The 27,512-nt window shown below is 45.0% G+C and overlaps 16 protein-coding genes across 16 annotated transcripts; 8 read left to right on the plus strand and 8 right to left on the minus strand.

Moving 5' to 3' along the window:
• Window positions 1-174: 174 nt before the first annotated feature.
• GYP1 (GTPase-activating protein GYP1) lies at window positions 175-1,881 on the minus strand (the record flags this gene model as incomplete). The annotated part of the gene is made up of 1 exon (XM_002554909.1): window positions 175-1,881. The coding sequence occupies one exon, from the start codon at window positions 1,879-1,881 to the stop codon at window positions 175-177; it is 1,707 nt and encodes a 568-aa protein (XP_002554955.1).
• A 784-nt stretch (window positions 1,882-2,665) lies between these two features.
• MTD1 (methylenetetrahydrofolate dehydrogenase (NAD(+))) lies at window positions 2,666-3,628 on the plus strand (the record flags this gene model as incomplete). Its single annotated transcript, XM_002554910.1, has 1 exon — window positions 2,666-3,628. One exon carries the CDS (start codon window positions 2,666-2,668, stop codon window positions 3,626-3,628), a length of 963 nt encoding a protein of 320 aa, XP_002554956.1.
• Window positions 3,629-3,775: 147 nt separating this feature from the next.
• Window positions 3,776-4,895, minus strand: RPF2 (rRNA-binding ribosome biosynthesis protein RPF2; the record flags this gene model as incomplete). The annotated part of the gene is made up of 2 exons (XM_002554911.1): window positions 3,776-4,799; window positions 4,882-4,895. 2 exons carry the CDS (start codon window positions 4,893-4,895, stop codon window positions 3,776-3,778), a joined length of 1,038 nt encoding a protein of 345 aa, XP_002554957.1.
• Window positions 4,896-5,129: 234 nt separating this feature from the next.
• Window positions 5,130-8,525, plus strand: NUP133 (Nup133p; the record flags this gene model as incomplete). The annotated part of the gene is made up of 1 exon (XM_002554912.1): window positions 5,130-8,525. One exon carries the CDS (start codon window positions 5,130-5,132, stop codon window positions 8,523-8,525), a length of 3,396 nt encoding a protein of 1,131 aa, XP_002554958.1.
• A 60-nt stretch (window positions 8,526-8,585) lies between these two features.
• On the minus strand, window positions 8,586-9,077 carry DAD2 (Dad2p; the record flags this gene model as incomplete). Its single annotated transcript, XM_002554913.1, has 1 exon — window positions 8,586-9,077. The coding sequence occupies one exon, from the start codon at window positions 9,075-9,077 to the stop codon at window positions 8,586-8,588; it is 492 nt and encodes a 163-aa protein (XP_002554959.1).
• Window positions 9,078-9,231: 154 nt separating this feature from the next.
• SGO1 (Sgo1p) lies at window positions 9,232-11,034 on the plus strand (the record flags this gene model as incomplete). The annotated part of the gene is made up of 1 exon (XM_002554914.1): window positions 9,232-11,034. The coding sequence occupies one exon, from the start codon at window positions 9,232-9,234 to the stop codon at window positions 11,032-11,034; it is 1,803 nt and encodes a 600-aa protein (XP_002554960.1).
• Window positions 11,035-11,055: 21 nt separating this feature from the next.
• On the minus strand, window positions 11,056-12,042 carry CDC21 (thymidylate synthase; the record flags this gene model as incomplete). The annotated part of the gene is made up of 1 exon (XM_002554915.1): window positions 11,056-12,042. One exon carries the CDS (start codon window positions 12,040-12,042, stop codon window positions 11,056-11,058), a length of 987 nt encoding a protein of 328 aa, XP_002554961.1.
• Window positions 12,043-12,541: 499 nt separating this feature from the next.
• UFE1 (Ufe1p) lies at window positions 12,542-13,525 on the plus strand (the record flags this gene model as incomplete). The annotated part of the gene is made up of 1 exon (XM_002554916.1): window positions 12,542-13,525. One exon carries the CDS (start codon window positions 12,542-12,544, stop codon window positions 13,523-13,525), a length of 984 nt encoding a protein of 327 aa, XP_002554962.1.
• Window positions 13,526-13,543: 18 nt separating this feature from the next.
• On the minus strand, window positions 13,544-16,387 carry KLTH0F17908g (KLTH0F17908p; the record flags this gene model as incomplete). Its single annotated transcript, XM_002554917.1, has 2 exons — window positions 13,544-15,141; window positions 16,120-16,387. The coding sequence occupies 2 exons, from the start codon at window positions 16,385-16,387 to the stop codon at window positions 13,544-13,546; spliced, it is 1,866 nt and encodes a 621-aa protein (XP_002554963.1).
• A 764-nt stretch (window positions 16,388-17,151) lies between these two features.
• KLTH0F17930g (KLTH0F17930p) lies at window positions 17,152-17,622 on the plus strand (the record flags this gene model as incomplete). Its single annotated transcript, XM_002554918.1, has 1 exon — window positions 17,152-17,622. The coding sequence occupies one exon, from the start codon at window positions 17,152-17,154 to the stop codon at window positions 17,620-17,622; it is 471 nt and encodes a 156-aa protein (XP_002554964.1).
• Window positions 17,623-18,066: 444 nt separating this feature from the next.
• Window positions 18,067-18,666, minus strand: MRPL20 (mitochondrial 54S ribosomal protein mL58; the record flags this gene model as incomplete). The annotated part of the gene is made up of 1 exon (XM_002554919.1): window positions 18,067-18,666. The coding sequence occupies one exon, from the start codon at window positions 18,664-18,666 to the stop codon at window positions 18,067-18,069; it is 600 nt and encodes a 199-aa protein (XP_002554965.1).
• A 350-nt stretch (window positions 18,667-19,016) lies between these two features.
• Window positions 19,017-22,343, plus strand: PRP16 (DEAH-box RNA helicase PRP16; the record flags this gene model as incomplete). Its single annotated transcript, XM_002554920.1, has 1 exon — window positions 19,017-22,343. The coding sequence occupies one exon, from the start codon at window positions 19,017-19,019 to the stop codon at window positions 22,341-22,343; it is 3,327 nt and encodes a 1,108-aa protein (XP_002554966.1).
• Window positions 22,344-22,387: 44 nt separating this feature from the next.
• Window positions 22,388-23,422, minus strand: OMA1 (metalloendopeptidase; the record flags this gene model as incomplete). Its single annotated transcript, XM_002554921.1, has 1 exon — window positions 22,388-23,422. One exon carries the CDS (start codon window positions 23,420-23,422, stop codon window positions 22,388-22,390), a length of 1,035 nt encoding a protein of 344 aa, XP_002554967.1.
• Window positions 23,423-23,600: 178 nt separating this feature from the next.
• On the plus strand, window positions 23,601-24,323 carry RTS2 (Rts2p; the record flags this gene model as incomplete). The annotated part of the gene is made up of 1 exon (XM_002554922.1): window positions 23,601-24,323. The coding sequence occupies one exon, from the start codon at window positions 23,601-23,603 to the stop codon at window positions 24,321-24,323; it is 723 nt and encodes a 240-aa protein (XP_002554968.1).
• A 43-nt stretch (window positions 24,324-24,366) lies between these two features.
• Window positions 24,367-25,293, minus strand: TVP38 (Tvp38p; the record flags this gene model as incomplete). Its single annotated transcript, XM_002554923.1, has 1 exon — window positions 24,367-25,293. The coding sequence occupies one exon, from the start codon at window positions 25,291-25,293 to the stop codon at window positions 24,367-24,369; it is 927 nt and encodes a 308-aa protein (XP_002554969.1).
• Window positions 25,294-26,608: 1,315 nt separating this feature from the next.
• On the plus strand, window positions 26,609-27,460 carry KLTH0F18062g (SDR family oxidoreductase; the record flags this gene model as incomplete). The annotated part of the gene is made up of 1 exon (XM_002554924.1): window positions 26,609-27,460. One exon carries the CDS (start codon window positions 26,609-26,611, stop codon window positions 27,458-27,460), a length of 852 nt encoding a protein of 283 aa, XP_002554970.1.
• Window positions 27,461-27,512: the final 52 nt, after the last annotated feature.

Here is a 27,512-nt window from a genome sequence, read left to right on the forward strand (position 1 = left end):
ACACTTTGAAAGATGCAAGGTTGACAAAGGAAACGTTTCAACCTCTAGACCTTCCGCCGTATAGTCGAGAGGTCATCTCATCGTCTCAGTGACAAGTTTAACAATCGAAGAAAAAAAGTTGATGTCTTTAAACACGAAAAACTCAACATTGTAACACCTTTAGACCCTCCCTCACTAGCGCCAGTGAGACGTAGCATCTTTATATAATGACTGCCAGATGTACGCTTCGCTTAGAAGTAGTTCAATATCAGTTTCTTTCCATGTTTTTGTGGGAGGATTTTGTAAAAAGGTTATAGTTTCCTGAAAATCCATGTTCATAAGCTGGTCACTCCACTTGATGAGAAATGCAGCGCAGACAAACACATGAAATTCGCTCAAGGAGGTTTGGCGATTAGATCCTGCCGTTGCATGTTTACTTTGCAAGTTCAACGAGGATGAAACCTCCCTAAAGCCAGCAACGGGTGAGCTCTGCAGAGAGCTGTCAGATGTTGCAGGCATACTGGAGCTTTCGGAGCCAGAAGATTCCAAAGAGGTCTCAGAGAGATAGGTATCCCACATCCTTATAACCATACCCATGTTAAATTCTCGCATGAGAAGGCAGTTCATCCACCTAAAAGCAAACTGGATAAACTCAACACTCTCGCGAGCGAAATGATCGTACAAATCGGAGTCAATTCGTTTGACAAGCTGTCCTAGATTTTTGACTTGTTTCAAAATTCCAGGCTGGCCATGAATGTAGTTGTCGGTAATCTGTTCAAGCAACTTAGTGAGGCACCAAAATGAATCTGCTTCTACGTCCAAAAGCTGCTCGTGAGTCAAGTACGTATCAGGGCTCAATTTGACCACATCTTCTTTTTGAGCCGGCTGGAGGTACTCTGTTAAAAATGTTTGGAAAAACGGCGTTACTAGGTCATTAATGCCCTGAACGTAGCCACTTGCAGGGTGCCGTATTGCCCACAAGTATAAAATTCTTTGTAGACTTTCCTGAACGAGCGGGTTTTGGTAAAGTGGAATGAGCGGATTTGTCCGCGGAATGTCGATTTCAATCTGGTGCCAGGTTGGAATGTCTCTGGTATGCTCCTTTGAGAAGACGAGTGCGACACCGTCGCGATACTCTTGCCGCTTCCGTCGAAGAAGGGTAGCTTGTCTTTTGATATTAGCGGGCGCGTAGCCAATCAAAAGCCTCCACACTCGCGGCCGGTGGGCCATCGGAATCCCATTCCAGCTTAGGCGGCGAAGCTCGCTGAGGTTTACTTGGTTTCCATTGGGAGGATGGAGTATTAGGTCGAACTTCGCTACACGGTGCATGAGAGCATTCAGTTCTTGAAGTTTGCGTTCGTTTTCCTGCTCATATTGCGACTTGAGTCCTGTACTTTGCGTTTTGTTGAGCCGCGGCAGGTTTGGGTAGCTCGCTGAGGCAGATACTGATCGTGACACCGACTGGTCTTTATCTGACGCTGAGCCCACGGTGACGGCTGGTTTGAGCTCGATCCCTCCATTAGAGGTCATTGGTATTGGCGTATTAGAGTCCTCAATTACTGCACTCCAGTCTTCGTCAAGATCTGTGAAGTACCTATCTTTCTTTTGGACGTGGTGGTGCGATTTATCCTTATTTGCACTACCGGACAGGGACTTTCTGAGTGGACTCATGTGAATATGGCTAGGCCCTGGACTTGTGTGACTTGTGGAGCGCCGGAGAAAAGATGCTGGCTTTTGCATTGCTTCAATGTTGCCATCTGAGCTGTCGGGTGCACTCGAATGTCTCGATGACTTCCACGTTTTCATAAGCGACCCGACCAGCGAGGAGGACGAGGCGCTCATCTTTTGATACATCTCTCGGCGCGTAGGAGACGACGAGCTTGAGGCAGACCTAACTCCCATGGTGTAATAGGGCACTCTATTCTGACTTCGCGTGTTGAAGGTTTCGGTGCTAGGGATTATAAGAAGACATATGGGGACCAAAATATAAACACTTTGTACATAGTGATAACATGCAAGTTCCCGATTACTTGCTCCCCAACGCTCGAATACTTACGTGTTCCTGCAGATATTTATGTTGGAAAATAGCCGTGCGATAACAAGTAAGCGTGGCTTCGACAACTGGGCGAACCATGAGAGACGGTAATACTATAAGTTCGGTTTTTGCACTGTATTCACAGTCTCAGCAAAAAGTCCTAGAGCGTTGCCCCCGCCCGTTGGTCCGCTCGCGAATTTGCTCTTACGCTAGTTCCTCTATCTTCGCAGGGATTGGTTGTGAATGCGATCCATTACAGCGATGCTTGATTCACTTTTATGTATTTGTTCGCTTTCGGTGGCCTTACTCTTTAATTTTTAACCCCAGCACCCTGTTCGCCAGCCAAGTAGCTGCTCTCGAATATCCCTCTAATAGCGCATTTCTAGGATGTGCATTACTAGGTGGTTACGGCTAATTTAGGCTTCTGTCATGATGCTTCACTGACTCCTTCTACGATTTTCAATATATTGAAAAACATCACTGCAAGCCCAAATATTAGATGATCTAAGATAATTAAATTCTGGAGATGCCGTAATCAATTGGTAATTAGCATCGGACATATATATAAGGAAAGCATAAATCGCAAGGTTGTCAGTCTGTGGCGAAGCGCTCTCCAAGTAACAAAACTTCTCATTCCACTGATACACCACAATGTCTACGAAGCCAGGACGTACGATTTTAGCATCTTCCGTATCGAACACATACGCTGACGAAATTACCTCTAAGGTTGAGTCCCTGAGAAAGGAAAGACCAAATGGACCGCTACTAGTCGGGTTTCTGGCCAACAACGACCCAGCCGCCGAAATGTATGCAAACTGGACTAGCAAAACCTGCGAGTCAATGGGGTTCCGCTATGAACTGAGGCGTGTCGAAGAGAAGGACTTTCTGGAAGAGGCGATCATTGAGGCCAACAGAGACAACGCTGTTGACGGTATAATGGTGTACTTCCCAGTGTTTGGCAATGCACAAGACCAGTATTTGCAGCAAGTGGTTTCCCGCGAAAAGGACGTTGAGGGCCTTAACCACGTCTATTACCAGAACATGTACCACAACATCAGATATCTGGACGACGAGCAACAGCTCAAGTCGATTTTACCTTGTACACCACTTGCGGTAGTCAAGATAATGGAATACCTCAAAATTTACAACAGTCTTTTACCTCAAGGAAACAGGCTCTATGGAAAAAAGTGCGTTGTGGTCAACAGATCGGAAATCGTGGGAAGACCACTTTCAGCACTGCTAGCGAACGACGGTGCCATTGTCTATTCAGTGGACATCAACAATATCCAGAAATTCACGAGAGGCGAAGGTCTCAAGTTCCAAAAGCATCAAGTTGAGGACTTAGGCCCATTTTCAAACGAGATGTTGAAGGAGTGCTGCGCTGACGCAGACGTTATAATCACCGGGGTTCCTTCCGAATCCTACAAGTTCCCAACTGAGTATATCAAAGAGGGTGCTGTTTGCATAAATTTCTCTTCACATAAGAACTTCGACGAATCTGTGAAAAGCAAAGCCTCGCTTTACGTGCCAAGCACAGGAAAAGTCACCATTTCAATGCTCCTTAGAAACATGCTAAGGCTGGTGGAGAATAGACAGAAAATGAACTTGCTGTAAGGAAGCCCGAAATCTTAGATTGGTTGAAGGTGATGGCTTTGTGCCACGCCTAATGCGCATATTTTACAATTTGTAAAGATAAAGAAGGAACGGAAGAGGAAATCAATTGATAGCGTTATATAATGTACAATGTCTATTATGGAGTGTTTATTTCTTCATTCTCTTGGCAGGAGGCTCAACGTCAATGTCATTTGCAGTTACAAAATCTTCACCGTAGCTCTCTTCAGCGCCCTGCAATTCCTGTTCTTCGTCGTTCAGGTAGTTTTCAGTGTCGGAATCAACACTTGTCTGGTCGAATCTAGATTTGAGACCCTTCATCTTTCTGGTTTGCAGCTTACCAAGATCTTGCTTATTCATGTGAATTGTACCAATCTTGTCACCCATGGAGTCTAGCTGAATGTTCTTGACAGTCTTCACTTCCAGTTGCTTAGGCCTCTTGAGCGCTTCCTTCTCCAGTTCTGGAGATGGTGAATGGATACGGCCAATCTTGAAATCAAAACGTGGACCCACCTCTTCAAGTTCTACGCGAGGTAGCTTTCTTCCACCTTGCTCGCTCTTGTAAGTTTTCAGCTTGTACACTCTGAAGAGAACATTTGGAAGCGATTCTCCGTCTTCGAAATCTCCCTGAATAGTCAAAGAGATGACATGCTGAAGACCTGCAACATCATGCAGATCGGTGGTGGTTCCTCTAAAGAAGTCTAAGAAAAGCGACTTCACATGTTTGTAAACTGGATGAGTGTCGAAGGCTGACCCCTGGAACGAGAACATAGGCTTGAGGCCCACAGCAAAAGTCTGCTTTTTGAAATCAGACAAAAATTTATAGTTGTCAGCGATTTGCAGCTCAATCATATCATAAATTTTGTAGCCAAAGGTGCGCACAAATGTTAGGTTGTTCTTGCGCTTCTTCGAGCTTGTTCCCAAAACCATTAAGGAGGTGTCATTTTTCTCACTGAAAAACTCCAAAGGTTCTGCATCCTCGAAGGGGCGGACTTCATTCTTCTTGTTGAATCTCTTGATATCTGGTTTCTTCAAGGCACTCAAGTCGACCATCGCATCGTGCAATACCTTGGTTGACGATTTACCAGTGACAAACAAGGCCTGCTTGGTGTTTTCGACCAATTTGGGCTCTTTTTTGTCTAGAGCTCTTTTAGCCCTTGCGTTCTTGGGCTTTCTGTTGTGTTTGTTAGTTGAAAGATCTCGCTATTATATCCCGGAGAGTGCTAAGCACCCGCATTGTAATATAAGCAACATACACTGTCCTGATCATAGTTAATTGTGTTTGGTTCAGTGACTGTTAAGTTCTTGTATTTAGCTCATCGCCTCCATCTTTTGTGCGATGAGCTCCAAAAATTTTCAGTAACTGAAAACAATTGATATCACATATTACGCAACAGCACATGCCAATGCATGATTCTCTGAACTTTAGGAAAGCGAAAAGCAGATACTTTCGAAAGTTGGAATAAACAGAAAGATCATCGCAATTGCTGCCACTTGCTTTGTTATGTCAAGCAAGCCGCTCTTTCAGCTCAGAAAAGAGCTTGATAGCTCTAATGAAGCTGCAAGTGATACGGAGGTCACACAGTCTTTCGTGGAACAATTTCAAGTTAGCAACAACATTGAGCCATATGTTTCCGACAAATTTACGAATGAGGTTGTCCTAACCGAGAACGAAAAGTACACGGTTAGTAAGCTTCCCTCTAGCCTTAATTTTCTTCCAGAGTCTCCAGACTTGGACGGATTAGTGGACGCGCATTCAGGTAACGCAATAGTGAACGATAATGACAACCTGTATATTTGGGCTTACCGCTCCACACAGGCCCAGCCTTCTGTAAGCAGGATTCCGTTACATGAAGAACACATATCGCAGAGTTCTGTTCCCAAGGTCGTTTTCACGTGGCCTGCCGCAATGGATGATGAAAGCGCAGCCCAGTCCTCGGGCGTGTGCATAGTCAACAGAAAATCAGGGTTAGTCCAATTTTACGAGGATGTGGACACAATCAATCACCTCTCATCTCTACTCTCAAAAAGCAAGTGCCACGAATTGAACTTGAAGCTAAAAGATAAGGAAACAGTGGAGGATGTGGTCAACTGTGAGCCTGCCGGAATCCTCATATCGACTTCAAAAGGCAGAGCTTTATTTGTCACAATAAGAGACTTTTCAGGGAAACCGCGGCTGCACCTGAAGGCGCAATTAGTTAAATCGCACTTGGGATTCTTTTTTTCACCTAATAAATTCAAGAAAGTGGTGTCAATAAAGCCAGGACATATTCCGGGAAAAGGTGAGCGTTTGGCTTTCATACTTACGAGTGGCGGTGATTTTCATGTATGGAATCTGTCTGCGGTCTCAAATTGTCATCGGAAGATCTCTATCAACTTGTATGATCAAATTTTGGAATCATTGCAAGATCTTTACCCGTTTGCGCATAGCTCTTTGTTGCTGCTAGACTCGCATCCTCTTGACACTGAGGGGTCTGCTCACATGGTATTGTCTTCCATTACCAACTACGATGGTGCATGTTATTATATTTTGACAACTATAAAGATTGATGAGTCAACAAATAGCTTTGCAATCTTTTCGACCTACAGGTTGAACACCTACGTTTCGGCGTTTTCCGAAGAAAATAGACCCCGCCTTATTGTCCCTTTATCCAGTAACCAAGACGCCAGCGAATCGACCGAGCCTTCTATTACTTCTGTTTACACAATTTTTCCGGATGCAGTTGTTCTCACTCAAGTCAGCGCGAAACTCGACCAAACTTATTCCTTGAGAAGAAAATGGGAAGACATAATAAGTTTTCGAGATGACGTGAACATTATCGGTCATGGAAATGACTCCGAATCTGTTTACCTTATCAGTAGAGGTATGGGCGTGCTTATGGTGACTACATCGAAGACAGGTAATACAAGTGGCTTTCATGATGTTAGATTCATCAAATCGCACATCCAGCAAGCGGTTTATTTTTCGGGACTTTCATCCTCTCCCATCGACTTCAACCTTTCTCCTGATATATCTCTTCAAAGGGAAGAGATTGAAGAGGACCTTTTGGCTTCCAGCAATGAAATACTGCTTTCGAAATCAATCTATATCCCGCCGAAACTCAAATCTCTTGAACGTCATGCCAGCATGCGGGTCGGGCTTTACAGGAGACTCCTTGCATTCACGAAATCCAACTTCTTAAACAAAATTTCGCCATCCGTTAAAATTGAGCTCATTGAGTCTTTTGAGGTGCTGAACGCTTCTTCTCAACTTCTCCCATATACCGAAAAATCTAAAGAGACTAAGGAAGTCTGGTTAAGAGTTCTCGAGGCTAACGGTGTCACTGAAGAAGATTTTATGAGGCACGATCTCGACAAATTTCCTAAGGTGCTTTCTCAGTTCTTGCAACAGCTTCAACTAACACTAGCCTCCACAACTCACAACAAGCTATGGCCCCAATGCATTGAAATGATCATATCATGTTTATATAGGGGCGCCTTGGAGGACGGTGAGGAGTACTATAGGTTCGGCATGTTTGAGATGGATAAGCATGAACTGCATAGCCAACTACCTTGGTATGTACAGCACTCCATTCCCGAAGCTGTCAACAACTTGCTTTATGGATTAGTTGATTATTCGAAGATGTCGCAAGACTCTGAACAACATGCCGATCAAATTCTTTCGTTAGTCAAAGCGCTTTATTACATGAGTAACCAGACCTCTTTATGGCTTCAGCAAGACACCAAACGAGCTGATAATAATGATTGCACTTCAGTTTCGAAACTATTTAAAGAGAACCGCTTAAGCTGGAACGAGATGCTCTGTGATATTGGCAGGAGCTCGGATTCTCTGCACATTTGCGAATTTTACGAGGATTTACCTTCCCTTGCACAGACCTTGAATACCTTACCTAATGAGGCATCTGAAGGCCTCTACACACACTACTTCCAAAAATTTGGTTATAATTTTGCAGCACAACTTTTCACAAATTACATTACTCACGGAAGACTACAGGAGCTTTACAATAAGTTCGGGTGTCAAAATTCATATCTAAAGAAGTTTTTTGATGAAAACTTACAATTTGCCGAAGTTGGATGGATGGAAAAGATTTTGAACGAGCAATATAGTGAAGCTGCTGATATTTTGACAAAAATTTCCACTGATAACAAGAAAGCTGGTAACCTTGATAGAGACCAAACAAGGCTCAGCGTAGCCAAATTATGTGTTCTCGCTTCCGAGGCGTCCTATGAGTTTGAAAACTTAACAATGATCCAATCCGGACTTGATATAATTGATGGCCAAAAAGACCTTGCGGCGATGCTTGAATCTGGCATAAAGCTCCACAAGCGTTTCGAAGAGTGCAGTGCGGTCCAGAAGCTTTACAAGCGCTTATCGGAAAACATTTCTGCTTCTAATAGGTTAACTCTATCGGAGGTCGTAGAAATGTACACGATTTTAAACAGCAAAGAGGGGTTCTTCCGCGCGCTGAAACTTTTGTCATTAGTAAAGGTATCCATGGATTTTGAAAAGATCAAGTTCCTGGAAATTATGATATGGAGAAGGTGCATCCTATTCGACAACATGCGCAGCCTCGAAGAAACTAGCTCCGCTCTATTCCACACACTGAAGAAATCTTTCGACGATCAGCTTTACTTATCCGCCCACTTTACGCTGCCAAGCCTAACAGCTTTGTTGGACAAAACAACTGTGACATCAGAATACTTTGCAGCAGAGTACGATAGCCGCAAAGACGATGTCCGCGGCCTTTTTGAGTCCGTAGCTGAAGAACAAAGCGAAATTATGGAGCTAAGTGACGAGCTTAGTCCCCAAATCAAGTCTGTCATTGCTGCAAGTAATGATAGCAGCACCCAAAAATGCGTCATTAATTATGAAACTAACCAAATCGAAGGCCTTACCTAAATATCCCACTACTTTATCTAATGTACAATAACCCACAATACAAAATTTGTCCAGTTTGCGTCACGAAGAAGGACCTCCATCATTGTCAACTTTAACTCTCACCAACGTTTCCGGAAGGGGGGGTTCACTCTCGCTTTCTTCGCGTTCGTCACTCCTTTTTTGATCCTGGTCCCAAATTCCAACTTCATAATCTCCTTCAGAATACTGCAATAAGCTCAGGCTTGCCTGTGATATAGACCTCACTATTGAGTCCCAGTTTTTCATTACGTTTGCCGTGTTCTCGGCATTCTCGTGCATTTTTTTTACTTCGACCGCCAAACCATCTAGCTGAAGCCTCATAGAATTTGTCAGGGTATTTATTTTCTTGAGCGCTTCTAATTCTCTCCTTTTTGAAGCAATCTGATCCTCTAAAGGCATTCTGAACAGCAGAAAACAAATTTCCTTGTTGAGAGATTCAGATTCCCTCTCCTCACAGAAGGTCAAAAGTTCCTCGAAAGACCCTTTGATTTGATCTTTGTTTATGATTTGGTACGTGAAACGTGACATCAACATATTTTTGGCCGCTTTGTGTGTTATTGTAAACAAATGTAAACAAGACGAGAGTGTCGGCTAAAAGTTTTTGAAATTTGTTTAAAACAAAGCAAGAAAGCAAGGCTGATCGCTTCTGGCATCCTCCAAATAATATTCACCTGTCACGCGTGTAGCAATGGCCAAAACTGTGCGAAAGCGCGGTTCGGGCACTCAATTGCAGGTCTCCCCGACACACGATTCTAACGACATGCCTCAGATACAACAGTTCCAAGACCTCATAGACCTTCAGAAAAGCGAATTCGAAACAATAAGAAGCGGCTACACGCAACAAAATGCTCAGCTAGCAAAGTCTAACAGCTCATTGATGATAAAAGTGCGAGAAATGGACAAGAGCGTTAGTGAACTTATACAAGAAAATGTACTATTGAGGTCGAAGCTATCGATGAAGGAGTTACAGTTTAAAGAGAGATTAACGTGTCACATTCAAGTTATGGAGAAGGGTGTTCTCCAACGGTTTGAGGAAATATTGCATATGTTCGCATCAATTAGAAGGCGTGAGGGGCTGGAACCACCGCCTGAAAACTTAATGGAACGATCTTCATTTTTTAGCGAGCCTAAATCTATTTTGAAAAGAAACAGGGCTTCTAGTGGCGGTAAAAACCCGCGTGGCTCTACCATTGCATTCGACGAGACTGAGAACCAAGTCTTTTCACCACAAGCTGACCGGCAACAAGAAAATGCGAGCACAAGAACTGAACAAATACCTAGCCCGCCTTCTAAGAAGAGGCGGAAAAGCTCTAGGAGAGAGTCACTTTTTCATCCCTCTGATTTCGAGTTTTCGGACGACGAGGAAAACGCAAACTCCAGTCCTGGAATGGATGCGGTGGACTCCCCACAGCTGCCTTCAGAACCTATCACCTCTAATGAGAATGTTGAGCTAGACACCGCAAGAGTTGGCATGGAATCACAGCAAGAGCCCGTTGAAGAGCCGTGTAATTTAACCAACTCTTTGATTGACTATTCTATACCTGAAGAGGTTCCAGAGGGGGAACAAGAAAGTTTTAGCGCTGACACTTCTAGCAAAGTTAGTGTATACCGCGACAACCGTGATATTCTGAATACTAGAAGCATAGCGTACTCAACCGAGTTGTCCTCAGAAAGAAGCCCTGGGAACCAGGGAGCAGCCAAGGATTCTCAGCACCCCTCTTTTATCCAAAACTCCACGTCGTCTCAGAAGAAAGTCAAACACTCCATGAAATCTAGAGGAGTTCAAAAAAAAATGATTGATGAGGTTATGCCTACTACATGCGGAACAACTAGTGAGCTTTCAGACAGCTCTAGATCTAGAAGAACCCGTGGAAGAGCCATTAATTACGCTTTACCTTCTTTGAGGGCGAAAATGAGAAGACCCACGGAAAAGCTTGTCGACGCTACCACCGTCACTAACATTCGGGATCTTCAAGTCGTAACTGGTCGTACGAAGTCAAGTTCAAAATCTCGAGATGGAACTCCTTTTTACGACGAAAATTCAGTCCAAAATTTGCCCCCTCAACCCAGTAATATGATTCCAGGCTCCGATTATGAAAAACCAAAAAATGTAACTCCTACATCCCACGAAAAACCCAAAGAAGCTTCCATTCTTAACGATGCTCAGGAATCCTCTGCAAATGTTGAGTCAATAAATGTTGCAAAATTGAACCCCCTAAAGGATATAACAAACAAAGCCCCTGCCAAGCCATCCAACAAAACCAAAAAGCTTTTCAAAAAACCAATAGTCGGAGACCTGGGTGATGAAAATTCTTGTAGTCTCGACGAAAGCTCTGCAAGCCATAGCGCTAGCTTCCGAGTTAATGAGGAAGACCTCTCAGTATTTGATTTACTAGATGATCTTAAAACGAATAAAGCGCCTAAAACACATAGGGCAAGGGCAGGCCAGGCGACTGAGAAGCGTGGTAGGAAAACTGCATTTAGATTATAGTTGACTAAGTTATTGTGTTAATTATACACTCATTTTCATTTGTATTTTCCCATGCGGGTTGTACTCCGAAATTTCAAAATCTTCATATTTGAAATCATTAATGTCTGCTACGTTTCTCTTGATCTTTAACTTCGGAAAGTCTCTAGGAAATCTTTGAATCTGTTCTTTAAGCGCGTCAATGTGGTCTTTGTAAACATGGGCGTCACCCATAGTGTGAATAAACTCGCCCGGCTCCATTTCACAAACATGGGCAATCATTTTGGTCAAAAGCGCATATGATGCAATATTGAAAGGAACTCCCAACCCCATGTCACAGGACCTCTGATATAAAAGACACGATAGCTTGGGTCTCTCTCCCTCCTTTTTGGGAAGAGTGACGTAGAACTGAGAAAAAACGTGGCAGGGTGGGAGAGCCATCTTTGCGAAGTCTGGCGGGTTCCACGCGCTCATGATGATTCGCCTGTCAGTAGGGTTAGTTTTTATACGGTGTATAATGTCTTCCAGCTGATCAAATCCTTGATTGGTGTAGTCGTCCTCGCAGGTTTTGTAGTCAGCTCCGAAATGCCTCCACTGGAAGCCGTAAACGGGGCCAAGGTCTCCCTCACGTCTATCTGTCAATCCCAGTTTATCGAGGTACTCCCGAGATCCATTCCCCTCCCAAATTTTCACGCCCTGCTCAGAGAGCTTTTTTCCATCGGTACAACCAGAAATAAACCACAGTAACTCAAGGATGATTCCTTTGGTAAACACCCTTTTCGTTGTTAGCAAGGGAAATCTGTCATTGCTCAAATCAAACCGCAGCTGTGGGGGAACAAAGAGACTGTAGGTACCTGTTCCTGTCCTGTCTGGCCTAAAGTCCCCCTCTTCTATTATCCGCTGACATAAATCCAGGTATTGTTGCTCTTCGGCATTCTTCTTCTCCAACTTCTGCTTTTTGAGTTCTTGCTCTGTCATTGGTTCGAATGTATCCAACTGTATCTCAAAGGTATCCTTTTGCTGATTTTGCATCAAGTTGTCATTCGAGAATCTCTAGATGTGATATACAACAGCTTTTTTTACGCGTTCTTCTGAATCAACTCACGCGTCACATTTTCGGTGTATAGAAGAGAACCTTCGTAAACAGAATAAACAATAGTTGTCAGCATCAGGAGGCAAACTTTAGCCAGAGTTATCTAGCCTCAATTAACTTCTGTTGTCGGCCCTGCTTGAAAGTTGATTAGGCACTTGAAAGAAGTCATATAATGTGATTTTCGTTAAATCAGTAACCCGGTATCTTGAAACCCTATGATTACCAGATACTTACTATTGTGGTAACCTGCTAATGGGGATCTACGAGCGATCATTTTGGGGACTTTGGAAGTCGTCTTCTACTCAAACGTTCTTTCATAGTCATCATTTAGTATGACATGATACATAATTTTACTTTAGAGCACATCTTGTAAGCTAAAGAAAAGGGTTCGAACATTGCGGTTCTGCAGTTTAATGGGTCAGCTATTCGAATAAGGCAATGTCTGATCTTACTCCGCTATTCAAGAAGTACGTCACCGTATTTTCAGAAGATGAGAAGAGAAGTATCGATAGAAGGGCGCAAGATAATAGAAAGCCATCGAAGAAGTACATGGTCAACGATACGTTTGTGAAAGAGTGTTCGGAACTATTAAGACACATTTTAGAGCTACAAAAGGTTGTGTTTTCACTCAAGCCTCAGTACGAAAGCGACTCTGAGCTTAGCGAACGCGAAAAGGATGATTTCGACACGGAAGTTAGACTGCTGATCCAGCAGTATTTTGGCAAACTTAAGTTCCTCGGGAGATATGAAAAGAAGCGTCAGCAAATCGTCAAGGACCAGTTTCTAACAAATTCCGATTCTGAGCTTTTTTCGCTGTTTAAGTCCAGAGATGAGCAGTTTGAACTATTCCATCTGACCAACAATAAACACAGAGATGGGGTCCTGCAGTCGCTTAACATGCTTTTATCTTCCATTTTTTCCAGCATTTCAAGGATGCAGCAACAGAGACTGTCACGAAAAAAGGAACTCGAGTCTATCGACTTCAATGCACAGCTCTACGCGCCAATCCATAACATGGTTGGATCGGTATCGCAGTCACCGCCAATCGAGACCACGCAGCAAGAGGTTGAGCAATACAAACAAACAGTTAGCCAGTTGTCACAGCAGCAGCTCCAAATACTTGAGACAGAACATGAAGAGCTTTTAAACCTTAAAACACAGGAGTTAGAGAGCGCAGAAAACTTGGGCAGAACCATGGTTCAAATCTCGTCTTTGCAAAATGAAATTGCTACACATTTACAGTCCCAAACCCAAAACATCTTTACATTATTAGACAATCACGACGATGTTGAGCTGGATATCCAGAAAGGCAACCGACAACTTAAAAAAGCACAACGACGCAGCGGCAAATCTGCAAAACTCATTGTCTATCTGTCAGTGATTTTTGGTGTGCTTATTCTCTTTTTAGACTTTATAAATTGAAGCTTATATTTCTATTACTCAGAACTCGAGGGCCTTCACTACTCCTGCAGCAATAGTTTTGCCTTCTTTTCTCAGCACAATCCTACCTAGATGTTTATTTTCTCCGAAAGTAAGCATAGGGACCCTTCTTTTTTTCTCAACAAGCTCAATCTCTATGATCGCAGCTTGTTTAGAGCCCAAATGTCTCACCTTCTTTTTGAGAATTTTTGTCGGATCAGACTTGTCAACGACAGACACCAATTTCTTCACTCTGGCAGGTTGCTCGCAACTTCCTCTGAAGAGTATGAAAGAAGTGCCTGGTAGCAGCGGTCTATCGAGATTAAATGTGAGTATCTGTGCCGAAAATTCTTGAGCGCTGGGAATATCATATCCCACAACTGCGGCGAGATCTCCGCCCTGTATATCGTCATAGAAGGCGTTGCGCAACTTTAGAGATACGAAATCACCTTTAATGGCAACGGGAGCCGGGGTTTGTTCATTGCCCGTCAAAATTTGATCCACCAAAACACTTTGCTCTGAAGGGAAAACTGTGATTGTTTCTCCGCCCTGAATGTGACCTGATTCAACTCTTCCGGATACAACAGCCTCGTTTGCTTTACTTCCAGGAGACACTTCCAATATTGAGAATACAAATGGCGTGTTGGAAATATCTTCGAAGCTATATTTTTGCAGTTCTCGAGAAACTTCTTCCAGACGCCCAACTAAAGAAGGTCCTTTATACCAAGTTTGCCCCATTGGGTATTCTTTTTGATAAACGCCTTCCCCCGTAAGACCGCTACAGGGTACCCAACTCAACTGATCGTCCTTTATGCCAATATCTTCAAAGAAGTTGCGCAGCTCGAACTTAATGTCCTCAAACCTCCCCTCATACCAGTCTACACTGTCCATTTTGTTCATAGCCACTACGATATGACGTACGCCAAGGCTTCTTGCCAAGAGTGTGTGTTCTTTTGTTTGGCCATCCAAGTTGAAACCTGACTCAAAAGCATCGGTACTACAATCAATGGACAAAACAGCAACATCAACTTGACTTACGCCTGCTATGGCGTTTGGAACAAAATCCCTGTGACCGGGAGCATCGACAATAGTGAATGTCGCATCTTTTGTTTTGAAGTCGCTAGTGCAAATATCAACAGTGACACCACGATTTCTTTCCTCCGAAGTTTGGTCCATAACCCACGCTAAGTGAAATGAGGATTTTCCGATCATCTCGCTCTCTTTCTTCAACTTTCTTATCAGCTTGTTGTCAACTGCTCCAACATCGTATAGTAGACGACCCATAAGCGTAGACTTACCGGCATCAACGTGGCCCAATACAACAAAGCTCAGGTGAGGTTTTTTGTGTTGAAGGTGGTCCTCCAGGTCTATAGGTTTCTTGGGTTTAGTAGGTACTAGAGCTTTCCTATATGTGCGAATGGTGGGTTCAGAGACAAAAGGTTTGTCTTCTTCTTCATCAAGTCCCTGTTCATTCTCATCTTCTGCTTTAGGGTTGCTGATTTTGATATTTTCGACTCCTTTCGTAGTTTTTTCGACATCTTCGAAAGCTTTCTTTTGCGCTTCTAGCACGACATCATCGGGACTTTTCTGCTGGAAATTAGAAACTGCTTGTTTTTTTGCTGATTGGCTGTTAGTATCTGGATAAAAAACTGTGAACACTTCTTCCCGCTTGCGCTTCAATCTTGAGAGGCGACTCTTGTGCGGCTGTTCCTCTGTGAGAACAACTTTAGAAATTCCAATATTGAGATTGGGGCACTTTGGCGGATCGAAGCTTGCTCCGAGACTGAACTTAGAAATCAGCGATTCAAAGCTCACGTCTTTCATTTTGAGCGGCTTCTCCACAGGCTTCGTGGCATTTTCTGGCTTTCTCTGAAGTTTAGAGACGTCACTCGCAGTCTTCGACGGTACTGATACTTTTGCCTTTTGTAAAGCTGACAGACGAGAGCTGAGAGATATCTTGGACTCTTTTGAATGTTCATTCTCACCAGGCGAAGAATCTGGCCAGCGATTTCTAAGCAATTCAGAGAAGGTGTTTGCCTTTTTATTGGTGTTACCGCTTTCGCCCTTTGAACCTTTAAGACCCATGGTGCTTTTCTTTTGTAGCGCAGCAAGCCGCGCTGCCAGGGTCGATTTTGGCTGTTCTGGGCTGGGCGTTTTTTTCTGTAATGCACTGAGTAAGTTCTTCCCGCTTTTATCTGCCTCTTTCTCGGATTTAGTTTCAGTTGCCTTTTTCCCATCGAGCGCCCTTCGTCTCGCCAATCTTTCAAGCGCTGACATTTTTGGTTCAGCTTCTACAAATAGTCAAGTTTGGAGTTAATAGAGATCTAGAGGCAAGTCAAATCCAACGGAGCCATTGGAACACTCCCCAGCACCAATATTCTCTCCGTTTTCCTTCCCTGTCCTCATGTCAAGATAACCCTCCGCTCAATAGTAAACCTCAAAGAACAGTCGACAGATGAAAGCCCGCCCCAAGTCCTCAATTTTTGGAAAACAATCCACGCCTTCCTTAGACAGTCCGATCAAAAGGAACAGAGAGTAGGAGCGCAAAGAATAAGTGATAACCGTGGTGGAAAATTTCCTGTTTTTGTTATACATACCTTCAGTCTTCTTCTTCTTCAAGCTTCTTTTGAGCTCGATCATTGCCTCATCAAAGTTGAACTCGTGGTCAAAGATCGTCACCTTGACAGAGAGGTTGTCCCATCCAACGTAATCGGCCAGTTCTTTTTTTGCGCGTGGGAACATCTCGCTCATCAACTGATATTCTTCGTCATTCAAATAATCATCAAATTCAGCCTCGTCGCGGAATTCTGGAACCTCATCCTGGAGGTCAGTGTCCATATCATCGTCGTCATAGTATTGCGGCATCTTTCAGTCGGTTGTTGACGAGCCTTATTTCGTTATTGTAGCTTCTTTACTATCTTTGCTCAAAATACAACTATTTTCAAGAAGCTGCAGTTTATACACATTTTTCAGCTACGTTGCTACTATAAGCGTGAGTGTCAAGAAACATACAATGGGAAGCTAACAGCCCTGTTTTTACGTTCATGATATCATGAAGATGCGAAGTACGAGAAAGGCACGTCCCAGCCAAGTTTCGCAGCACTCTTGCCGATGACCTTGAGATTTGGCCAGTCAACGAATGCGTACAACATGATTTAAGGTTAAATCAGCTCTTTGTGAGCAAACATTCAAAAGTTCTTCAGCTTCACTACAGGGCTTCGCTGGTATTTGTAACTTTGTCGCTACACAACTGATATTTTCTCAATGGGTGGGTTGTAGTAGTAATTTTCGCCCGGGCGCATCCTGACGTCGATATATACCTTCAATAGGGCCTGGTTCAGCCACGTTTAACGAAACACCAGCTGCAAATCACAAACGTCGTCTTCAGACTACTTCAGCGCTTTCTCTAAGGTCAATGGGCCTTTTGCTAGGCCAAAAGCGGTGTTTTAGTAGCATCCCTTCTGGGCCGTTAAAAGCGCTCCGATATATGCCATCGCACGAGGCGGGAAGTGACAATGAGTTTCTGACTCACATGAAGACTCAAGTCAGTAGCGATGGGTATCTGGCACGAGGAAAGCAGCTTGCCGGAGGGTCGCCTTAAGTAATTTAGCTACTCTGTAATAATCTTTATGTGTCCGGGCGTTTTGGTGTGCCGGAAGCAGCTCTTTGGGACGGCAAGCTTGCACAATATTGTGCCGTCTGAGTTATCGCACGGTTGGGAGCCTCAAGTTGAGTTATTCGAAGGGCTTATATGTGTATGCGAGCTGATGAGCAAGAACGACGATATCCCCTGGTACCGAATAGTGTTTGAATGGCAAGACGGCGGCGGAGAAAAGCGACAGGGACAAGTCAAATTTTTTGGCCAAACAGCAATAATGAAAGGAACAATCGACTTAAACAAGACGGTCAAGAACCGCGAAGAATGGTTTGAAATTTTAATGGAATGTTCAGACCAACGGTCCGTAGCGCTAGAGCTACGCATAAAGGACATTAGGGAGGATCAAAACTTTCGGGACCTCCTTTTCCGCATCCGTGAAGAGTACGAGATGATAGATGAAATGATGGGGGAATCTGACGATTTTGGTGATTTCATTGGGTAATGAAGCGTCTTAGGGAGGACCCTATGTTGTAACATAAGCGCAAACGCATGTATTATATATTGTATAGTAAAGCACCGAACAAGAATTTCTTGACATGAACTGATGTGCTGATTGAGGTTCGCGTTGGGGTAACTCCTGGCAACAAAAGAGGTTCTTGCCGCCTCTCTGGGTAAGAGCGGGCTCGCACATTCGCGCAGGGCATCTCGTAGATTGCATGTTTCGCTCGGAGATGTTCAGGAAAGCAGGCCTTCTGCCGTGGGTACCTGGCATTGTGGCAAATCTTGTCGATGTCTCTCCCTCTGATGGCGGGATGCCGGGAAAAGCTGGCATTGCCCACTATCCGGGTCGAACTATCATAGGGCTTGAGTTCCTTTGTGCCTTTTCGTTGTGAAGGGTCTTAACTGCTATATATTTACATGACTTTTCAAGTTAAGCTAATCAAGTTTATGCTCTGTACCAGAGCTCTTTCCGCTTTTTCCTGTCCTCCCTCGCGAGGACCCTCTTGGGATGCCAGCTTTGTTTGATGTGTTCAAGGCGTTCAGCCATCTCAGCGACTCTGGACTCGGGCGCCGAGGACACCAATGAAATGAAAAACGGCGAAACCCCAAACTGCTGAGCCAGAACCTTCCTTGTGTACTTTTCGGGGTTCCCTGATCTCAGCCTCTGAATTTCAGCCACCTGCTCGGGCGTCAGATGATAGCTTTTCTCCTTCTTCTGGTGCAGTGCGGGCGCCCAAGTCGATTGCAGGTTTTCACGAGGCCTTAGCATTTGTACAAATCTCCTTCTAGGATCATCTTTTGGCAAGAAAGCCTTTGGTATTGTTTCGCTGTTTATAGAGCCGGTAGAAGATGCTTGCGATGTCTGAAGGTAGACGCCTGGCTGAATTTTCGCTCTCAAAGCACCCTTGTAGTTGGACGCTGATGATTTGGAATTGTAAAGGTTTGGAACAGACTTCAACTGCGATATTTTCTTGACATTTTTTGATGTATTTTGTACATCTTGTCTGAGCAATGCAGACACATGTAGCTGTCTAATAGAGGACATTCTCAGTGTGTTTGGTGTGACTTGTTGTCTAAACCAGAGTGCTATCTAAAATTTTCTGTTTTAATTAGATGTTAATATTGTTAGCTACAAAAAAGAGTTCAGCGCCCGATCCGCTAGCTTGATTCAAAGCCCGTAATCACGGACGGGAGAGAACCACAACGCGTGGAAGGGTACGGCAACAACAATCGAAAGGCCATAAAGTGCCAAAGTGGCCGCTGTACCAAGTCCCTGTACATTTATTTTTGATGTCATGAAGTACGTATATGTAAGGTTAGTACGCGAGGTCATCGAATTGGTGGTTAGCGCCAAGGGAGTGTCCGCGAGAGACAAGGTCGACTAAGTACCATAGAATGGATGAAGAGCTTGTCGGCCAAATACAAACACATACAAGCTCCAACGTGACAGTCAACTTTGTGAAGCTGCTGAGGAACCTGGCCAAAGTTCATAGTCATGATGTCGATAAGTTCATAAAAGCTTGTATGGCTTTAGGCAAATTCAAAGGGCAGGAAAGCTTCTTGTCCGAGCTGCATTCTTCTTTCACTTCAGGCACAGCGAGAGGCGTACAGCAAAATGGAATTATGGGTCCTGAACATAGGGTTCTTGGGGTAGCTATGAAGCCGAGACCGCCCAAAAAGTCAAGTCAGCCACCTCGTAGGAAGACCAGGATCCTGAACTTCGAAACTGAAGAGGAAGAGACCTTAGACAGCGCTTCGAATTCAAAAAATACAACTTGTCTGCGAGGCCAAACCAACAGCGGTGCGAGCTTCAAAAAATTGAGCAAGGATCGTGCTCAAAGGCTTAAGGAGTTCTCTGTGGAATCTGTGGGTCAGTTTGAATTAACAAGCCCTGTTACTAGCATTGAGCGGTCTTTCCCTGAGTTGATCAGCTTCGCAAGTGCAGAGTCTAACGCGCCCGTCTTGGAACATCATTCATCGTCCGAACAGTCCTCAGATGAATATACTGGTGAGGCAATGAGCGATAGTCAGGTACTCGAAGAAGATAGAGACTGGTATGACCACGATGATGATTACGGAAACCAAGTTCCAGATATTACTAGTGTTGATTTCGAAAGAGATGCTTCCTTCAGCAAAGAGGCTGTTCGAAAAGAAAACAAAGACCTCAATGGAGATCTCAAATCTCAAATTCACTTGACTGCCGTGACTTCAAGCCAGCGAAAAAGTTTGATTCCACCTTTCTTGATGAGCTACAATGACGACACGCCTACACTGGCGAACATAGGACTTCTGGACAGTTCTCAGGGCGCCTCCAATCGCCGAATCGTCGACCCTATAAGAAACCCCGAAAGTGAGTTTTCTCTCAATGCAAAGAAGGGAAGTCGCATGGTGGCAGAAAGGAGAACAAGAGAAGTGCATAAAGCTAAAATTGAGGAAACTACTGACCTACGAGGCACTGCTATCGGAGAAGTTATGGGGGTGAAAGAGAAGCCGGCCGGCAACAGCGACCTTGAACCAAAAGAAAAGAACAGTAGTAAAAATTTAGAAACTTCTTATGAGCATATCCAAGAAGTCAGGAAATCTCTCCCTGCCTATCAAGTGCGGTCTGAGCTTCTCCAATTGATAAGAGACAATCAAGTCGTAGTGGTCATTGGTGAGACAGGTTCCGGTAAAACCACACAATTGGCTCAATTTTTGAATGAAGACGGATTTTGTAACAGTGGACGTTTGGTTGGGTGTACTCAGCCTCGTCGTGTTGCTGCCATGTCCGTCGCAACAAGAGTTGCAATGGAAATGGGTGTTGAACTGGGCAATGAAGTTGGATATTCCATTCGTTTCGAGGACAAAACTTCTAAGGATACAAAAATCAAGTTTATGACGGATGGTATACTCCTTAGGGAAACGCTTGTTAGCGAAATGCTTGACAAATACAGCTGCATAATCATGGATGAAGCGCATGAAAGATCCTTGAACACAGACGTTTTGTTTGGCATACTTAAAAATTTACTCTCAAAGAGGAGAGACCTCAAATTGATTATAACATCTGCTACCATGAATGCAAACAGGTTTTCTCGGTTTTTTGGGGCAGCTCCGCAATTCACTATTCCGGGCAGAACTTTTCCAGTCCAAGTTGTGTATTCGAGACACCCTGTAAGTGACTATGTGGAATCCGCAATAGTTCAAGCGTGCAAAATACATCTCTCAACGCCCGTTTCAAATGGCGACATATTGATTTTCATGACAGGGCAAGAAGATATTGAAGCAACATGCGCCGGAGTGTATGAAAAGCTCTTGGATGTTTACGCAAAGCGGTCAGGGAAGCAGCAGCTAAACCAACCTGAAGACATCGAGATTCTTCCAATATATTCAGCTCTCCCTGCAGACGTTCAAGGCAAAATCTTCGAACCAACACCTAACAAGAGGAAAGTTGTTGTGGCTACAAATATAGCAGAGACTTCCCTTACTGTTGAAGGCGTGAGGTACGTTATCGATTGCGGATATTCAAAACTCAAGGTTTATAATCCGCAAATTGGGCTTGATAGTCTCCAGATTGCGCCTATATCAATGGCTAGTGCCAACCAACGATCAGGAAGAGCAGGCCGTACTGGTCCGGGGTTTGCATACAGATTGTACACTGAAGATTCTTTCTTTGATGACATGTATGTTCAAACGATTCCTGAAATCCAAAGAACCAACTTATCAAATACACTACTGCTTCTAAAATACCTGGGAGTTAATGACATTATGGCATTTCCTTTTGTGGATCCCCCGCCAGAGCAGATAATCATGACCTCACTATTTGAACTTTGGACTATAGGCGCACTTGACAATTTCGGAAATTTAACAGAGCTGGGGAAACAGATGGCGGCATTTCCGTTGCAACCCTCGCTCTCTAAGATGTTGCTCGTCTCTTCACAAAACGGCTGCAGCGAAGAAATCTTGACTATCGTGTCAATGCTATCCGTGCCACAAGTTTTTTACAGACCCAAAGAAAGGGAAAAGGAATCAGACCAGTGCAGAACGCGATTTTTTGTTCCAGAGTCAGATCACCTTACATTACTGAATGTTTATTCTCAATGGAAGGCCAATAGTTACTCTTCGCATTGGTGTAGGAGGAACTTTCTTCAATTCAAATCACTTCAAAGGGCCAGAGAAATTCGCAGGCAGTTATACACTTTAATGAACAAGAAGAAAGTTCCTGTGGTTTCTTCAGGTACAGACTGGGATGCTGTAAGGAAGTGCATATGTGCCGGTTATGCTCATCAAGCGGCCAAACTCTCGGGTCTAAGCAGGTATACACAGTTGAGAAATGGGCTAGAGCTGCGAGTTCATCCAACAAGTGCGTTGTTCGGGGCTGGAGACCTTCCTTCATACGTCGTTTACCATGAACTGCTGCTGACTACTAATGAGTACATCAATACCGTAACTGCAGTAGATCCGGATTGGCTAATGAATTACGGCGTGCTATTTTATAATGTCAAAAGACGCGTTGAAGACGAGGAGTTTTACACTGAGGAGATCCACGAAAAACCCAAAGACAGCATTGATATGATGATAGAGCAGTTTGAGATGAAGAAGAACATCATAACGCGGCAAATTAAGAGGGACTCGGATGTCGTTGCTGAAAGGCAGTCCCAGAAAAAGGTTGTGAACGATAAACGCACTTTCCCAAGTGGCGCATCCAAGGTAAGTATTGGCTTCAAAAAGAGGCGTCCTTTGTGAGAAGGTCAAGTCTATATACATGCATTTTAACACAATGGCGCTATTTAGCCCCACATTATCCCGGGTTGCTCTTCTCGAGGCCCTCCAAAAACAGTCTGAAATCCATCCAAATAGCCACCTAACATGCCGCAGTTAGATTGTGAATAAATTTCTTGTGCTTTTGGTAACCAAGATTTCATGTTCTCGATCCTCCGGTCGCTCGCGGGGTGGGTACTTAAAAATTCCAAGTTGAGGTTCGCTCTGCCCTTAACTTGCTGCTCGAATTCAGACATACGTTTCCATAACTTTACAGCTTCTTCGGGATGAAAGCATGCGCGGGACATAATCATCAAACCAATATAGTCAGCCTCCGTCTCCATTTGTCGAGAAGCGGGCATCCTCAGAAACCCATCTAGAATCAACCTGTTAAAAATATCTGCACCGGTCACGGTGTATAAAATCGCACCGAGCATAGAGTAGATTGGAGCTTTTGATAAGTTTTCCGCGGTATGTCTAGCAAGCTGGTGAGAAAACTCGTGTGACAATACTGTTGCCAGACCATCGTCGTTTTTACAGATATTGAGTATGCTGCTAAAAACAAAGACTTTGCCACCTGGTAGAACAAATGCATTGGGTGGTGCGGTGGGGTCGTTGACAATGTGAACTTGCCAGGTCACGTCGCTTAGAAGCTGGTGGTCAATGGAGGGATCCTTAGCTGCGGCTTCAACAATTTTGTGAAATATGTTATCGACTTTCACGGTGAGGGGGTGGTTTGGGGGGAGCATTGCACTTCGAGTTTGGGCTAGGATTGAATTGTATGAGTAGTTGCCAATTTTAAGTTCCAGCCAATGAGGAAGCCATATGAACCTAGTTCTTCCACTAACTGGGGCCTGCTCCAGGTGGGTCACATAAAACAGGAATCCGCCCCCAAAGACCGCAGCGAGGTACTTTCTGGATGATGGGTCAACTAGCAACTGAGTGAAGGAGGTGCCTTCTTTGTTGTTAAACCTCCGATATTGGGCATATCTGGAATAAGGTCTAGGGCCCGCGCTAAAGCGGAAGCAACGGGGAAATATGTTTTTAAAAGACCCCTTAAACATACTGAATATGTTACAGAATTTGTGAATACTTGGGCAGTCTCGTTCTATCGCTTTTTTCGGTGCAAGGCCTCGATGACGTCCCTGAAATTAAATCATATATCAATATATTATATATATCTGATATAAGCTCTGATTGCGAGAAAAAGCGAAAGCGAGACAGAGAGCACAGTAGAGTACCATGGGTGGCGCGGAATTCGGCACAGCCAAGTACTTGAGTAAGAAACTCAAAGCCAAAGGCTTACAAAAGCTGCGATTTTATTGCCAGGTTTGTGAGAAACAGTGTCGAGATGAAAACGGCTTCAAGTCTCACAACAAATCACCGTCTCATGAGCGGAGGATAGCTCAACTAAAGCCCCAGGATGTGGATATGTACACGGAGCACTTTGAGAAGGACTTCTTGCGCTTACTGCGAATATCGCATGGCGAAAAGAAGATCGAGGCAAACAAGTTTTATAATGAATTCATTCAGGATCGGGACCACATTCATATGAATGCCACAAGGTTCCATTCCTTGACCAAATTTATTCTGCACCTAGGGAAGACAGGTAAAGTACGATTGCACGGGCTTGATGCGGGCATGATTAACGACCTCGAAGTGGATGAGGGAAAGATCTTAATAAGTTACATTGATGATTCATACGAGAATATGATGCGGCAGGATAAGCTTCGAGAGCTCGAAAAGTCTGAATCTAGTGAACAAGATCTCAAAATCAAAATTCTCAAGAAACAGATGGAGGAAGGGAAGAAGGAAGCTGATATGCTAGACTCAGAAGACGAAGGAGATCGGCAAAAAACTACCAATATGCTCCCGGTGGGCAAGATTTCCCTAACGCTTTCTAAGCCCGGAGACAAAGGCAAAGTTACAAAAAAGAGGAAGAATGTATTTAAAAGTCCACGGTAAGTACAAATTTTTGAAGTGGGCTTTCCAGGCTGCGGACTTTGTTTCAGAAGATGTTTTCAAACGACGTGTCCAAGTTTTGAGACCTTTGTAGTTCTTGATATCTTTTTCTTGCCCTGGTGTATAATATCCATGTAGTGAGTGCTAAGACTACACCCGTTATCAATATGCTTGCGACGTCAAAAAGCCATGACGAGGTGGACTGCGATTCGCCCATGTTTTTCAATCTCGAGCCCACGAAAAGGTACATCAAAAGCTTTGGGGATGTGAGAATGCTTGCAACTGAGAAATTGCGTAAGGTAACGCCATAGATGCCAGCGATAGCGCCGTTGGTGAATGAGTACGGGAATGGGCACAGACGAATCAGCGCTAGCATCATGTAACTATCATTGTCTTGGAGAATTGACGCCAGGGCCTCAAATTTCGCATTTGCATGGACCAGCCTTTCTGCCTGAGAGTGTAGGATTGTTTTAAACAGAACAAATGCGGTTACCGACCCTCCTACGGATCCCAGGAACAAAATGAGCCATCCGTGAAGGCTTAGTCCATATATGATACCAACTGTGACCGAGAGCAAGGAGAACCCTATTAATGGGGGGAAGGATACAGCGAATACAAGGGCACAGAAAAGGAAGGGGGTATACCACTTAGTCTTCAACTCGTTAGAGGCGTTGACCATGCTTTTCAAAATACGGTTATGGTAAACAACGACTAGAACCACTAGTACCAGCTGTGCCACCGCTGCGAGCGCCAAGATTGCCTTCTTCCAAGCTGGAAGCCTGTGGTAGTGCTCGATAGCCCTGTTGCGGATTCTGCGAATCTGATGCAGCAAGCGTTGCCTAGGGTTCATGGTGTACATGTCGAGAAAGTTGTCGTCTAGGTCCTCAAAGTCATCATTGCCGGCAAACATGCCCTGCGGTTCTTCGTTCATGGTTCCGTTTGAGCTGACCAGCGCCTCGTATGCTTCGGCCATGGAAGTTGCTTGTGTTGGTGTTTTTACGATTTTAATAATTGTTGAGAGGTAGAAAACCAAAGGTAAATTGCAGAAACTAGATGGAACTAACGAGCATGAAGCGAACAGAAAAGCACAACACCGAGAACATCAAAGTGCTTGTCGGGCTACGGGATACCAGTGGATGGTTTTGTAGGTAGTAGTTGCGAACAACGCGTCGCTTGGAACCATAACTTGCGAAGTTGTTAGCCCATTCATCGCCAATGTTCAACGCTCCCCGCTGGGACGGATGTCTAGGGAACGTGGGCCACGATGCGAAAGCACTGGAACCCCCAAGAACTCATAGGTGCATTCAAGCTCTTATTACGTAGGACCTGTCGTGAACAAGGCCTTGACTGGATTTGGCTGCCGCATAAGGCCTACCACTGGGCAGCGCTGCATCGCTAAGGTAGTATGCCGAGGACTTAAGCAGATCTATATAATCCAGGCATTAAGGCTCGCCGGAACACCGCCATTCAAACGAGAGCCGCAGCTCTGTGGCAACAGCTGCGCGGCGCGCAAAATCCAAGATATCAAGCACGACCCCAACGGATAAACCATTCGCCCTACCTCTCAAACCACTCTGCCACGCTCCACCAGCCGTCTTACTGTAATCCGTGGCGCATCGTCGAAGTCCGGGTCCCAGCCTCGTGATATCGTACGCAGTGTGCACCTCTGGTCCTATTCGGGGAGCTCTTAGTCTGAAACCGCTGTTAAGTGTCCGAGGATCCTCCGCTTGTGTTGCCACAGGAAATTCAAAGCGCACTGCGTGGTCTCCTGGACACTAGCTTTCTCGCCGGCACTCGAACCAACAACGCCTGGCAAAGTGCCCCTCTTCGACTCCCCAGCACGTTGGCCCACACCGCTGTCCACCGGAGATGCTCCCGCGGGCTGCCTCCGCTTTATACACCGCGCTCGCATCCCCGTGCAAGCACCTCAGCGGCTACTCGGAAAAACTTGCATCCGGAAAAACTCGTTCCGCAGTCTCGCGAAAGTCCCCGCAGCCTCGCAGGAACCGCAAAAACCTCTGTGCCTTAAGGCACAGTCGGTTGCTCTAGTGCTTTGGTTGCTATGCGATACGCAGTTGCGCTGTATGACGTGATCTGCTGAACCCGTTTGCTTAAGCGGTGCTGGAAAACTGGCGAAATTTAAGGAAACTTGCTATTACCAAAAATCATACAAAAGGGGCGGCAGTAACGTCCAGGTAATCATGTCTGTGAGCAAATTCAAGTAAACAAGAACCAATCCTTTATACAACGTACATTTTTTTTCATCACAGCTTCACACACTACATATAATGTCCAAAACTATTGCTACCTCGCTTAAAACCCCTCAAAAGGCTCCTCAGCTGCCAGACAATGTGATGGACATGTTCTCGCTAAAAGGCAAGGTTGCCGCAGTGAGCGGAGCGTCGTCGGGTATTGGCTACGATGTGGCTATTGCGTACATGCAAGCCGGCGCGGACGTCGCGATGTGGTACAACTCGAACCCACACATCACGGAGCTCGTGGATGAGCTGTCGCAAAAGTACGGTGTCAAGGTCAAGGCGTACAAGTGCGCGGTCACCAGCTCCAAAGAGGTCGCAGAAACCATTGAGCAAATTAAGAAGGACTTCGGCGGACGCATCGACATCCTGGTTGGCAACGCCGGCGTGGCGTGGACCGAGGGCCCCTTGGTCGACCTCGCCGAGACCGACGAGGAGAAGTGCGACGCTGAGTGGAACAAGGTCATCGACGTCGACCTCAACGGTATCTATCGCCTGGCCAAGAACATCGGCAAGGTGTTCAAGGCTCAAGGTCACGGCTCTTTCATCATCACCTCTTCGATGTCCGGCCACATCGTCAACGTGCCACAGATGCAGACCGCCTACAACGCTGCCAAGGCCGGTGTGCTGCACATGGCGCGCTCCCTCGCGGTCGAGTGGGCCGGATTTGCTCGTGTTAACACAGTGTCGCCAGGCTACATCGCCACCGAGATCACAAACTTCGCCGAGGACTCTCTGAAGGACAAGTGGCACAGCCTGACCCCTATGGGTCGTGAGGCGCTCCCAAGAGAGCTGATCGGTGCTTACGTGTACCTTGCCTCCGGCGCCTCCACCTACACTACCGGTAGTGACATTGTTGTGGACGGCGGCTACTGCTGTATGTAGATGAGACTACAGGGACCACGAGAGGGCCCCGAGCATTGATAGAAGCATATAT

Source organism: Lachancea thermotolerans (genome assembly GCF_000142805.1).
Source record: "Lachancea thermotolerans CBS 6340 chromosome F complete sequence".
Taxonomy (NCBI): domain Eukaryota; kingdom Fungi; phylum Ascomycota; class Saccharomycetes; order Saccharomycetales; family Saccharomycetaceae; genus Lachancea; species Lachancea thermotolerans.